The following is a 13,956-nucleotide window of genomic DNA, read 5'->3' on the forward strand; positions in this document are numbered from 1 at the left end:
AATGTCAGCCTTCCTGCTCCTCTGATGCCGCTTGGCCTGCTGTGTTCATCCAGCTCTACACCTTGTTATCTCAGATTCTCCAGCATCTGCAGTTCCTACTGTCTCAGGAAAAAATAGCTAACCTTTTTGTAGAGAGGGATGATTAAGAGATTACATTATTTTTCGCAGCCTTTGTGTGCTCATTGATTTGTGATCTTAAATTCATTGATAGGAAGGGTGTTTGAAAAAGTACAATTAGGTACTTTCAGAAATCTGATTTATTTTAGCATGTTATTAATATACTTACAGCTAAAGAATATTCCACTCTGATGATACAGCAGTCTAGGATAGAGGGAGTCACCGGTGGAATTTTAAGAGCTTTCCCATTCCATGACTCTGTACTACCAGAAGCAACATGGTTTCCACGAACGTTTGCAATCATTTGTCGAAAGGTCTTGGTTTTCTCATTTGCAAGGTAAGTCTGTGTTTGAAAAATTGCAGCTTTTGGCATAATAAGGCGTGAGGAACAATTCTCAAACTCTGCGTAGATTGGGATTGCTTCACCTGTTGCAAAACAACTTGCGATTAAAAATGTTGAAAAGTCCTACAACAAAAAGAAATAAAAATAAGTGTATTTAACTCACCATTACAGAACCCGCTTCTCTCAATATTGGCACTTAGGGATATTGGTCCAGAGGTAAAAAACCAACAACCAATTGTCTTCTCTTTACTTTTTGACACTGAAGACTAAAAAGGAAAGTGATAGTTACTGACTCAGTATTTATCACAGTATTTTTTGTGAAGAAAAACTAGAATATTCTCACAAATGTTATTTACAGATAGACAAAAATCTGAAGCATTAATGCCAAATTAAACTTGTCTTCTTTACAGCTTAGTAGAGTGGAGATTTGGAATAAAACAGTTCCAAGTCAATTTGAGTAAAGTCTTTGGCAATTAACTTAATCTATAAATCTGCTTAAACAGAAGTGTTCAGCTTTGAGAGCTGATTCATGTGTAGTCAGATTGAATTGTTTAATAAATAACATGGCAGAATCATGGAGAAAGACCCCCAGAATAATTTTACTAAGAACTTCCACTATATTAACTTCATTTACATTCCATTTAATGATAGTCAAAAGCCAGCTTACAATTTTCCACTAATAGATCGTTTTCAATCTCAGTTAGTACTGCACTCTTATTGTTGAACCATTTCAGGGCCAATCTTACTGGACTGCCCTGGAACCTTAATAGAGCTCTCATCTGCATGTAACTGCAGATTCTGAAACTTCAAAAGTCAATTTTGATTCTGGCCACCAATACAATGAATTCTGGGAAGTTTGTATAGGTCAACAAACACCATCAGTTGCTTTATTTGTGCAAAGCAGCAAATCAGCAAGTGGCAAATACAAGTACCACTTGAGGTTTTGCCCAAGAGCCACATTTTGGTGAACTCAGGATGCTGGACAGGATAAAATATCATCACCTTATCTTAACTGTATTGTTAGCAGTCCATAGACAGAAAGCTAGCTAACGATTTGAGTCTAGGTGATTCTTCTTTGCTGGCTGCATATGACATTAAAAAAAAACTTTCAATTTGACCATCCAGCTATTATGGTAGAAAAAGAGCAGTTATGATAAATGCCTTGGCAAGTGGTTAGTATGTGCAATATCTAAATAAAGGCTCCCTTATGACAGTAGTTCAGTTATAAAAAAAAATACAAAAATAGTGTAAGAAAACCCCACTCAACTTACCAGAAAATTTGGTGCATTAACATCAATTTGACTTGTCACACAGAATTCTCTTTTCACAATTTGGATGGGCACATACGGCCGCTCCAATATTGCTGTCACCCAATATTTAACACTGCCGTATTTCCCATTGAAGGATGTCACCAAAGGCCTGAGTATTAAATATGATAAATTTAGAATCTGTACCATTTATATTTGTTTAAATATGTCTCATGTTAAATATTGTTATGCCTGTTACTTACCCTTGTGGTAGTTGAAAGCTAAATGGGAATTCATGCTTTCCCGGTTGCAACATGAAGCACCCTTGATTACCTGAAGTAAATAAAGAGAGGTTTATATAATAATTATAGAGAAAGACAAAAAGCTGTAGAAGTACATAACATGGCAACAATTTAAGTTTTCAAAATACTGAAATGTTCCAATTAGAGGTTTTCTGAGTGAAGGCAATCAATACATAACGTGGAAACAAAGTTAGGTACTACTTGGTCAATGTGATCCATGAAGAGAGCAGGGAAGAATGACAGCACATTTTTTGTATTACTGCAGTAATTTCATTGTATTGAAAAGTTGTAAATACAAGTTGATATTAATGACAATGGGCTCAGACTTTTTTGGCTTCTTCCTAATTATATCACTGCAGAATGCGGAGGGGACAGCAGAGAAAAAAGAAACAAAACTTTAACTTGTCTGCTCCAGCTGCGATGAGCTGTAGAAGAGAGGAATTGATCTTATTAATCATGTGTTGTCTGTTGATTTTCATCTTTGCATTGCTTCTTCAGAACTTAAAGCAGGATTTAAGTCACTTGTCTTTTTCCACATTACAGCTAACTGATCACATTACCAGCAGTGTGGTTTTTGACAATTATACAGTTGGAGTCAGTACTTTGCACTGTGTTTCAAAGTCTGCAAGAAGCCTTTTTCCCATCTCTAAACTTCAGGAGCGATTACATCAACCATGTACTGATTTTGCATAAAAAATATGGTCAGTGGTTGATTAACATAAGTGAGAGATTAATTATCTGAACTTTCAGATTGATGATTAGCTTGCTCAAAAATAAAACTAAATACGTAGTGTTCTAGTGACCCACCTTCTCTGAAGTGTGCAAACATGCCTATAGAGGTTGATTAAAATGATGTAAAATGTAGTTTGACAGGCTGCACTCATTGCACCCTTGTATAGAAGAGCATAAAAACACTTCATTAGACAGAACTGGGGACTGGACAGATATATCACTTAAAGCAATGAACCTGCAAAAGGAAAGGTCTTTAAGATTTTGCTCATAAATACCAATATGACAGATGCAAAACTATTACCGAGCTTGACTTGTTGCAAATAGCCCATGGCAATGTTTCTCTTTTTAAAGAAATTAGTTACTGGCCAAGTCCTGGCAAAGACAGAAGACCTCAAGAAGGACAAAGACATGAGAGAAGCTGCAGAAAAGATTCACAAGAATGATTCCAGGAATAAGAAACCCTCAGTCGTGTAGGTTAAGACTGGAAAAAGCTGAGAGACGTTCTCATGGGAAGAGAGGGCGAGAGATTTGATAGAAGCTTTCAAAACAAGGAGGAGCCTGGATGGAGTAGATAGTGAAAAAAAAACTCGTCATTGGCAGAAGTATCGAGAACCACTGGGTAAAGGTGACAAGAAGAGCAATTTCCTTACATAGCAAGTAGTTGGGATCTGGAAAGCTCAGCCTAAGAGGGAAAGGGGGATGGGGAAAGGAATGGAGGACAGGGGTGTGGAGAGGGGAGGGTGGGATTAGCTAAACTGTTCTAGCAGGGGGCTAGCATGGGCACGACGGGCCGAGTGGCCCCTTACTACACTTGTCACAGCTCTGGTACCTCCAGAAAGACAGAGACCTCTCTACTCCGGTTTGGTCATTACCTGGCGCCTCTCGCAGGGTTTGCCGATGCTGCAGATAAACCACCTCCTCCCGGTACCTGGTGGGCACCGCCGCCGAGCCCGGGGCCGCCGCCTTGTCGATCCAGTTGACGCGGGCGCAGCCTCTGGCTTCCAGCCGTAGGGCCGTCACCGCCAGGCCCTCGCTGAGCTCCAGCAACACCTGGCCCGACACCAGGTCCCCGCTCGAGTAGCCGCCAAGCTCCTCATCGACTAAGACGATGCCGAAATCCCTCAGCTTCACCCCCATGGCCGCTCTCCCGAAAGGGGTCAATGAACACAGCCCTTCGCCCGCTGATCAGAAACCCAGCCGCTTTGACTCAGCTGATTCCGACATGGATATCAGCACCTCCTTTGTCGCATTAGCCGCTCCGGAGGGCGGGGGATTAGTGGGGGGAAATAAATCACTGCTACCTCCCAACTGGGGAGAAATCCTCCGTCTGACTAACTGCTTCACTCTCAGCCCCAACCATGCTCCACAACAACCCTCCCCCTTTCCCGGCGTAACCTCACCTTGACGGCCCGGCAACCGCCACCCCTTTCAAATCCATTGGCTGTCTCACTCCTCGTTCCGCCCCTTTCCGTGGGACTTCCACCTTCGATTGGTGAAGAGCTGTGTCACTCAACTGTCCGCCCCGCCCCCTCCACCCGGAGTTAGGTTGCGCGGTGGAGATGGGCGGAGGCTCGCAGCATCGGGAGGGGGATGAGTGTGCTGCTACCCGCGCTGCCTGCTGTCCAGCTGATCAGAGCGTGATCACCAATCCGCTTTTCGGGCTGCCGCGTGCACAGCGCCGCTATTGGACGGGCGGGCAGGCGTGCAGAGACGGCCGGCCAATGGCGGGCGGCTTCCGGCTCGTGCACGCCGACTCGGCCGCTCAGCATAAACAAGGGACGCGTCATCGGTCGATCGGCGTTTCCGTGGTGACGGAGGGCGGTGGGAGCTGCGTTGCCTTGGTAACAGGAGGAGGCGAGGAGATGATGGAGGACCTTCCCCGTTGCCTGTCTCTGTTTCTCGGAGAGGTTTACTGCTAGCGGCTTCTTGACTTGGTGATTTCTTTTTGGGATTTTTGTTTTGCGCACTCCACCTGTTGATCGCAGAACCTTCACAGAGCGCGGAAGGAGGTCATTCAGCCTATTGTGGTCCGGCCCCAATAGGCACGACCCCCCTCCACCCCCCCCCCCCCCCCCCACATCCCAGGCCTCAAGTCTTAGCCGTGGACTTGGCAAAACGAAATAAGCTCATAGTTCCTTGAAAGTGGAACCACAGGTAGATAGGATAGTGAAGAAGGCGTTTGGTATGCTTGCCTTTGTTGGTCAGTGCATTGAGTATATGAGTTGGGAAGTCATGTTGCAGCTGTACAGGATATTGGTTTGGCCGCTTTTGGATTACTGCATGCAGTTCTGGTTTCCGATGTTGTGAAACTAGAAACAATTCAGAAAAGATTTATGAGGATGTTGCCAGGGTTAGAAGGTTGGAGCTATAGGGAAGGCTGAATAGACTGGGGTTATTTTCCCTGTGGAGCATTGGAGGCTGAGGGGTGACCTTATAGAAATTTGTAAAATCACGAGGGGCGTGGATAGGGTAAAAAGACAAGGTGCTGGGGGGTGCAAAACTAGAGGGCATAGGCTTATGATTAGAGGAGAAAGATTTAAAAGGGACCTAAGGGGCAACTTTTTCATGCACGGGTTGGTGTGTGTATGGAATGAGCTGCCAGGGGAAGTGGTGGAGGCTGGTACAAATACAACAATTAAAAGGCACCTGGATGGGTGTATGAATAGGAAGGGTTTAAGGGATATGGGCCAAATGCTGGCACAAGGGACTAAATTTTTATAGGATATCTGGTCAACAAGGACAAATTGGATCGAAGGGTCTGTTTCTGTGCTGTATATCTCTGTAACTCTATAACTGCATATGCTGGAAATCTGAAACCAAACAATGGAAGTTGCTGGAGAATCTGATCAAGTCTGGCACCTGATGGATGCTGACAGATGCTACTGGACCTGCTGACTTGACAGAGTAGATGCGAAGAGGTTTAGGACCGGGGGCATAATGCCAGTGTAGGGGATCACCTAATTAGGGCAGAGATGAGGTGGAATTTCTTCTCTCAGAGTGTTGTGTGTGTGTGGAATCCTTTACTGTAGATGGCTATAGCAGTTAGATCATTAAGTATATTCAAGGCTGAAATGGATGGATTTTCCAGCAGTACGTGAGTGAAGGGTTTGGAGAAAAAGAATTGAAAGTGGATTGACGATGATCAGATCAGTCAAGATCTAATTGAACGGCAGAGTAAATTTGATGGGCCGAATGGCCCCCATCTGCTCCTATGACTTATGGGTTTGAATCTACTATGCCCATTGGTGTGGTGGGGGGGACTTAAATTCAATAAAATCTAGCCTAATGGTGACTGTGTTACAATTATCAAAAAAAATTTTCAGTAATGGATTTATATATGTTGCTCCTTTGCAAAAACAATCAAACTACTTCATCCATTGTGCACTCCGGCAGTACACCCAAGCCCCTCACCATTGCTTTTGTTTCGTTTGCTAATTTCTTCTGTGCACTCTTGTTCTTGATCCTTTCACAATTGGAAGCAGTCTCTCCCTATCTATTCTGTTCACATCTCTCAGAGTAGTAAACACCTTCGTTCAATCTCCTGTTTACCTTCTCAATTGATCTTGAGTCACATTACCGAACAGTAAGAAGCCCTATGTCTATCCAGTCTTTGCTGGTCATCTCGCATCAGTCTACTGTAATCCCATTTCACAGCACCTGGTCCATAACCTTGCATGCTATGGCATTTCAAGTATTCTTCTAAATACTTCTTAACTGTTGTAATGGTTCCTGCCGCTATCACTCTTTCAGGCAGTGAGTTCTAGATACCTATAGCCCTCTGGGTGAAAAGAAATTATCCTTAAATCCCCCCTTTAAAGCTCCTGCCTCTCACATTAACTTTATGCACCCTGATAATTGAGCCCTCTAATAAGGGGAATGGTTTATTCCTATTGACCCTATCTATGCCTCTAATTGCTTTGTAGCTATCAATCAGGTCTTCCTCAGCTTTCTCTGCTCCATGGAAAATGATCCTAACTAACCTAGCTATCTCTCTTCATAGCTGAAATGCTCTATCCCAAGTAATGCCTTGGTGAATCTCCTCGGCACGTTCTCCAAAGCAATATGTAGTTCCTACAGTGTGATTCTCTGGGGTTTTTGTTTACTTACACCTGACTACTCCTACCTAAATCACTCTCCTCTGACTGCCCATCCATACTCATGGCTGACCTCAGAATCTCAACATTTCTCAAAGAAAAACTGAACATAGCAAGACAACCATTCCATGCCAAATCCATCCAACAATACATTCATTGCTCCACATAATTGTGATGTACTCCTTGTTGCTCAAGCATATAGCCTCATTGAGTCATAGATGTTTACAGCACAGAACAAAACCATTCAGCCCATTATGTCTGGGCTAGTCAGCAAAGATCTGAGTATGCTAATCACATTTTCCAACTTTGGAGCCTTGGAGACTACAGCAACACAAGTGGAAAGCTAAATACTGCTTGACTCAACCACCCTTTCATACAGTGAATTCTAGACTCCTGCCACTTCCTGAGTGAAAAACAATTCTCCTCCTAGCTTTTTATCTGTTACCTTAAATTTCTATCCCCCTGTTTGACTCCTCTTCTAATGGAAAAAAGTAACTTCTTATCCATTCTTTTTATGCCCTCATATACTGATACACCATGATCAGGTTCCCTCTCAACCTTTGCTGATCCAAAGAAAATGACTCCAGCCTCTTCAAAGCTCAGACCCTCCAGCTCAGGCAGCATCCTGGTAAATCAGTTTGCATGCTCCCTAGTGCAAACACATCCTTCCAAAACAGAGACCAGAGCTGGACATAGTACTCCACTTGTAGCCTAGCCAACATTTTATGTAGATAAACCATACCCTGTGTATTCTGTGCCTCAGCTAATAAAAGCAAGTATCCTATCTGCCTGCCGTACTACCTTCAAAGATCTGTGGATATGCTCACAGAGGTCCCTCAAATTTTCTGTACTCTCCAGGTTCCCACCATTCATAGCGTAATCCCTTGCCTCTTAGCTCCCTCCAATTACATTGCCTCACATTTTTCTGGGTTGAATTCCATTTGCCACGGTTCTGCCCACCTGAGCAGTCCGTTGATATTTGTCTGCAGTTTATAGCAATACTTTTTACTATTTACTTCCCTATCAATTTTCATATTGTACAGAAATTCCTTGATCATAACCTCTACATTTAAGTCCAAATTATTATTGTACAGCACAAACAGCAAGGGCCCCAGCATGGAGCTCTGCAGAACTCCATTGGAAATAGACTTCCAGTCACAGAAATATCCCTGTACCATCTTCTCTCAGCCTCTTGGTCCATTTTGGATCCAACATGCCACTTGGTCTTGGATCCTATGGGCTCTTACTTTTTTAACCAATCTATCATGAAGGACTTTATCAAAAGCCTTGCTAAAGGTCATGTTGACAACATCAACTCCCTTTGTCAATGCTCTTTGTTACCTCTTCAAGAGATTTAATCAAATTTGTCAAACACAACCTTCCTAAAACAAATCCATGCTCACAATACTTGATTAATCCATGTGTCTCCACTTGCAGATATATTCTGTCTCTCAGAATTCTCTCTGATAACTACCACACAACTGAGGTTAGACTGACCAGCGTGTAATTTCCTGCTCTATCCCTTCTTTCATAATGGGACAACATCAGCAGCCTTCTAGTCTCTGGCACCTCACTTGTACCAAGGGAGAATTTGAAATTTACTGCCAGGGCCCCTGATAACTCCTCCCCTGCCTCTCTCAACAGCCTGGGAGGATATACTTCATCCGGGCTTATATATTCACTTTTAAGGCTAATAATTCTGCTAATGCATTCTCCCTTTCTATGTTACTTTCTTCTAATATTATATAATTCTGATGACTATGCCTGCATTGTCCTTTTCCATTGTGAAGACTGATGCATAGTATTCATTAAGGACTGCCCACATCTTCAAGGCCCATGCACTGATTACTTTTATGGTCCCTAATGAGCCCTCTTCTTTCCCAAGTTATTCTCTTGCTGTTTATATACTTGAATACCCCTTTGAGTTTGCTATCATTCCACTTGCCAGTGCTTTCTCATGCAACCTCTTTGCTTTCCTCCTTTCCTTTCTAATATACTCCCCTCCCTTTCTAAACTCCTCTAAGGATTCTGACATTCTGCCGTGATGAATCCCTGGTATTTGCAATAAGCTTCTGTTTTTTTTCTTAATCCTAACCTTTATGTCTCGTGCCATTGAGGGTTGTCTGGTTTTGGTCACATCCTTTGTCTTTTTGGGAGGTTATTGGCCTTGCATTCTTGCTATTTCATCCTTGAATGACTTACATTTCTTTGCCACAGTAAAATTAGTCTTTTCCAAGTTTATGACTTTATTCCTGCCCCATCCTTATTTTTTTCCATAACTGTCCTAAATCAAAGACTCTATAGCTTAAGTTGCGTAGTAGTAATGTCTAATTCATTTTTATTTGATATTGTTAATAATAGATATGTTTACAATAAATAGAATTATTTTTCCGTTCCTGCTGAAACCTGATGTGAATTACATTTGGCTGAGTGGCAGTCAGTCAGGCAAATTGATCATCTCGGTTTTTTAATTTTCTAGCAAAACATTTGTGATGGGGCGTGTCAAATAATGGAGCTGAATCATCAGTACACTGAATCCAGTTGTGACCATAATAAAAGTCCTCTGTCTTGAACTCAAGGAAACCTTGTAACTGGCTGCTTCATTTTTTATGTAATAAACTATATTTTCAATCGATGGCTGATTGCTGCAGGCTAAAAGGAAATAGTAATATTTATTGCAACCGACTGAACAGGATTAAAAACAGAGGAGCTGATTCCCTCTTCCTGCACAGCTCTGAAGCAGATGTCTGAAGGGAAGAAATTCAAACACACCTCACAACCAATCTAGAACATTTTCACATGTTTAATGCTGCCCATATAGCAGGATGGTAAGGACAACACCTGATTGAGGTTGATTTTATTCTTTAGCTTGATGCTGTGTTGCTTCCAGACAAAACCGTGAAGTCAGACATAGGCACAGTGCTCGACTAAACACCCTAGTGCTTTCCCTTAGTGCCTATTTTGTGTATACTTGTTTCTGTCCTAGTACCCTTATTCAGTGCTACTGCAATAGCTGTAGCATGTTAATGGAAGTCTGCTGCCTTTCTCTTGGAGAGACTGCAGGCCTGAAGCAGCCCTTGGCCTTAGACTGCATCATCTTGGCATGGGCAGTTCCATTCAGGGCCAGCTGGCTAAAAGTGGTGCAGGCTAACTTTAAGCGGGGCTAACCTTTAATTAGGTTGGACCCCATGCTTAGGTGTGCTTTCATGAGGCAGTATATTCTCAACTGGTCAGCATGTAATAACTGTTGACATGAGCGATGTTTGTGTGCTGCTGGCGTAACTCAGTTTAGCAAGTTGTGATTATGTACAGCAATCCTTGTTTCTGATACCAGCAGCTATCAATTTAGAACCCTTTATTTTACAACTTCTTTTCTGGTTTTCTATCCACTAAGCAATGTCCTATGTAGCATCAAGGATATTTTCTGTGTTAAAGGTCCTATATGAATGCAATTTGTTGTTATTGGTGGTTTGAATCAGTGACACTTTATTTAATAGCTTTGTCTATATCTAAATGTTGGCTAATTAAATTGCTGCACAAGCCTCCAAACACCGCATCTATACAACCTTCAAGCACCATCTGCCCCACATGTGACAGCGTCTACAAATCACTTGCCATAACGTTCCCAGCCTCTGATTTACTTTTGAAGCTGGAATACTAGTGAGAGTACAATTAAACTTCTGGTCAATGAAACATGATGAAAATATCAACCTTCCTGGTGTTGGTGAAGGATTCAGTGAAGATAGTACTGTTGAATGCCAAATAGAGATGGGTTTTTTTCTCTTGTTGGAGATAGTCATTGCTTGGCATGAGTGCGACATGAATGTTACTTGCCATTCCTTACCAGCCCAGCTTGAATATTGTCCAAGCTTTGCTGCTTGGGGTCACTGTCCTCAGTATTTGTTCAGAAATCACATGACACCAGGTTATAGTTCAATAGGTTTATTTGAAAACACATGCTTTTGGAGCCTTGCTCCTTCTTCAGGTGTTAGTATTTGTGGAGGCTTTTGACCTTAAGATGAATGGAAGGTATTTAATGTAACAGCTTACGATGGTTGAATCTGGACATTATTATTACAGTACTCATGACTTCAGGCAACCACAACAAATTTCCTATGTGCGTGGAATGATTCCAAACAGTGGAAAGTTTTCCCCGATTCTAAACAGTTTTTGTTTTCCAGCTTCAGTTTTGCTGTGGATCTTTAATGTCACACTCAGCCAATTACTGTCTTTAGATCAAGGTCAGGTACTTTTATCTTACTTTTGGAATTTAGCTCTTTTATCTATCTTTGGAGCAAGGCTGTGATTTGGCAGGAGCGGAGTGACCCTGGCAGAACTCAAACTAAGCATCAAGGAGCAAGTTATTACTGAAAAAATGGCACATCATATCACTGTTGACAATACCTTCCATCAGTTTGCTGATTATTGAGAGTATATAGATGGAATGGGTAATTGGCTAAGTCAGGTTTTTGTGAATAAATACAACAAGACAATTTTCCACATTATTGGTTAGTTGCCAGTGTGTTGCTGTACTGGAACAGCTTGATTATGGGTGCAGCAATTTCTGGAATACATTATCAATTGAAATGTTATGAGACCTTATAGCTTTTGATGTATCCGGTACCTTCAGCCATTTCATGATATCCCATGGAATGAGTGGAGTTTATAAAAGGCTGGTATCAGTGATGTCAGGAGCTGGTGAAGATGTGTACAAATATTTTAGCCTTCACTTTTGCACTGACATACTGTGCTCCCCAATCACTGGAGATTGAATCCTCTGCCACAAGGAATGGTTGAGAGAGAGAGAGAGACCATTACAGTAAACAGAATTTCTTCAATTGGTAAATTTCAATGCTTCTACATACCAATTCTTTTGTTATACTTTCAAAAAGAGAAGCATTAACTTAAAAAAAATGTTTGGTTTACGGAAGTAATCCGTTGGAAATTCTTTTGTTACATGGTTTTATGGACACATCCAACAGTTTGGGTTCAAGACAGACTGGTCAAGGAGAAGACAAAATCAAGAATTATTTTCAGGCTTAGCCTTCTAAATTCTACTCTATATAGTAATCAAAGAAGATGTGTGACATAATTACAAGATTTCTCCAGGGTCCTTACAATTGACCCCATAATAACATCACCTTGATAGCCTGTTAATGTGTTTTTTTTTTCTCAAGTTTTTTTAATTTTGTATCATGCTGTTAGAATAACTAAAATGCTAGAATGACGGAATGACTAGAATAACAGAATGACGAGAATGACCCTGATAAACCAAGTGGTTTGCCCTTACTTTTGGATCCTCTATGGATGTCTCTTCTTGTAACTGTTTATCTGACTATTGAAAAATTCATTTGATTTATACTGTAATGCATACTGTACTGTGAATTTCTGCAAGATGGCAGGGGAATGGGCCCATCCACTCTGCTCTTCTTCCTCCCTTTCTGTTTTCTTCTTTTCTCATTTAAAAGTTTTTTTTTTAGTTTTAGGTTGTATTTCAACTAACATACCTTCTGGAGAATGGCAGTGGCAGCGCTATCAGGCTTGTTGAATTTGGCAGGGCTAGATTTCCAGGGCGAGGCAGCATTTGGGGACCTGAACCAGAACTCTCGGTGTGTCCCCATTGCCCGGTGCGGACCAAAAGTGAAGCCAAGGATCTGTGCATGGGCTGAAGGCAATGCTGAGAATCAGTGCAGATGGCATTTGGATTGGGTGTTTGGTGGTCCAGTATGTGGCAGTGGCTAAAGGCCTGGATTGCGACCTCGGCAGTCTAAGATCCCAGGAGTGAGCCTAACACAGCGATGGAGAGTTCCCCTGACATCTACAGTGATGATGAGAGCAGGGGAGATCAAGTCTGCATGGGGAAAACATGCCAAAGCGGAGGAGATCGAGCCCTTGAGGGAAGTGTGGTCCCAGCATGGCTAAGCACTTAAGAAAAACTGCAATGGTTGAACTTTTAGCTTTATTTCTTTATTTTTCAACTTAATACTAAGAAGGACTGAACTGTTTAACTTTTAACTTTGTTTCTTATTTCTTTCTACCTTGTTCTTAAGTTTTTGTACCTAGGTACTTGTACCTAAGATCGCACCGTGTGTGGTGACAATGAAAACTGTTCACTGTACTTCTGTACAGTTTGTACTTGAATACATGTGACAATAAAGTCTAAATCTAAATCTAAATAGCACGTCTCTCTTTCTTTCTCTCTCTCTCTCTCACTCTCTGGTACAGACTACTGCTTCTCTATTCTTGATGTCTAGCACATGACTGTTGATGTCAGCTACAACATAATAGACATCATTATCTTATTCTACATTTCCTCCCAATATATCACACTTCTTTAACAACGTATGTTAAGCTAATTTCTTAAATTTGTTTAAATTATTTACTTTGACACTATTCCCCCACCCCAAAGTCTAAACTTTACAGTTCAAGCCTTTATGTTTGTTTTCAAAGGTTCCCATAATTTTATCCTTCGTACGTTGATTGTGGATGACGATCTTGAATCGCTTTGTTCATTATCTCACCGTTTTCTGAGATGATTAATATGGTGTCCTAAAATCATTCCAAAGCTTGCAATATTCACACTGATTTTTTTTCATGCAGCCCCTAATAATTTGAGAACATTGCTGTTTCTTTTGAAGTTTCAAAACACAGTTTGAATGAGTAAGGATTATGTATGTTCAGTTGGTCTAAGGACTGCGGCTTGAAGGTTTTGATCTCTGACCCATACTATTCATCAGATGCTAACTTTGATTAAAGTTTTCACTCTATGCTTGGAGTTATGCCTGTTCTTCTATTTTTCTCATTGAATCTTACTCATTGTCATCTGAGGTAATATTTGGTCTTTGATTCTTCTCCAATAATGGCATTAGTATTCATAACCTTCAGTATATAAGCAATTTATTACTCAAGTGGGATGCTGTATAGATCAGCAAGGCTGAAATCACGATCACTACTGCCAATCATGGGCATTTCAGTGCTTGTTTCCCCACTTTCTCAACATTATCATTGGCCCGTCAGTGAAGAGGAGAACTAGTAACTTGATTAATTCCACGTTCCTCTTCTTGAAGCATTCATTCATGAACTGTGGACCATTGTCAGAGACAACTTTGTCTGGAAGACCA

The 13,956-nt window shown here is 41.5% G+C and overlaps 1 protein-coding gene and 1 long non-coding RNA gene across 3 annotated transcripts in view; one reads left to right on the forward strand and one right to left on the reverse strand.

Annotated features, from left to right (window-relative positions):
- The window catches only part of LOC109926500 (arrestin domain-containing protein 4), a 7,580-nt gene extending 3,420 nt beyond the window's left edge, over positions 1-4,160 (reverse strand). Inside the window, exons 1-5 of one of the 2 annotated variants that reach the window (XM_048592521.1) lie at positions 3,614-4,160; positions 1,971-2,040; positions 1,732-1,879; positions 624-726; positions 287-543 (exon numbers count right to left, since the gene is read on the reverse strand). In XM_048592521.1, the coding sequence (XP_048448478.1) occupies positions 287-543; positions 624-726; positions 1,732-1,879; positions 1,971-2,040; positions 3,614-3,878 (843 nt within the window). In that variant the 5' untranslated portion in view covers positions 3,879-4,160. Of the gene's footprint in view, positions 1-286; positions 584-623; positions 727-1,731; positions 1,880-1,970; positions 2,041-3,613 lie in introns of both variants that reach the window. The other variant, XM_048592522.1, reaches the window with a different exon arrangement.
- A 323-nt stretch (positions 4,161-4,483) lies between these two features.
- LOC125481235 lies at positions 4,484-9,413 on the forward strand. Its single transcript, XR_007261255.1, has 2 exons — positions 4,484-4,675; positions 9,315-9,413. It is a non-coding gene; the product is annotated as an uncharacterized LOC125481235 (long non-coding RNA).
- Positions 9,414-13,956: the final 4,543 nt, after the last annotated feature.

The sequence above is a fragment of the Rhincodon typus genome, unplaced genomic scaffold (assembly GCF_021869965.1).
Source record: "Rhincodon typus isolate 14 unplaced genomic scaffold, sRhiTyp1.1 hic_rhity00001376, whole genome shotgun sequence".
In the NCBI taxonomy this organism is placed as follows: Eukaryota; Metazoa; Chordata; class Chondrichthyes; order Orectolobiformes; family Rhincodontidae; genus Rhincodon; species Rhincodon typus.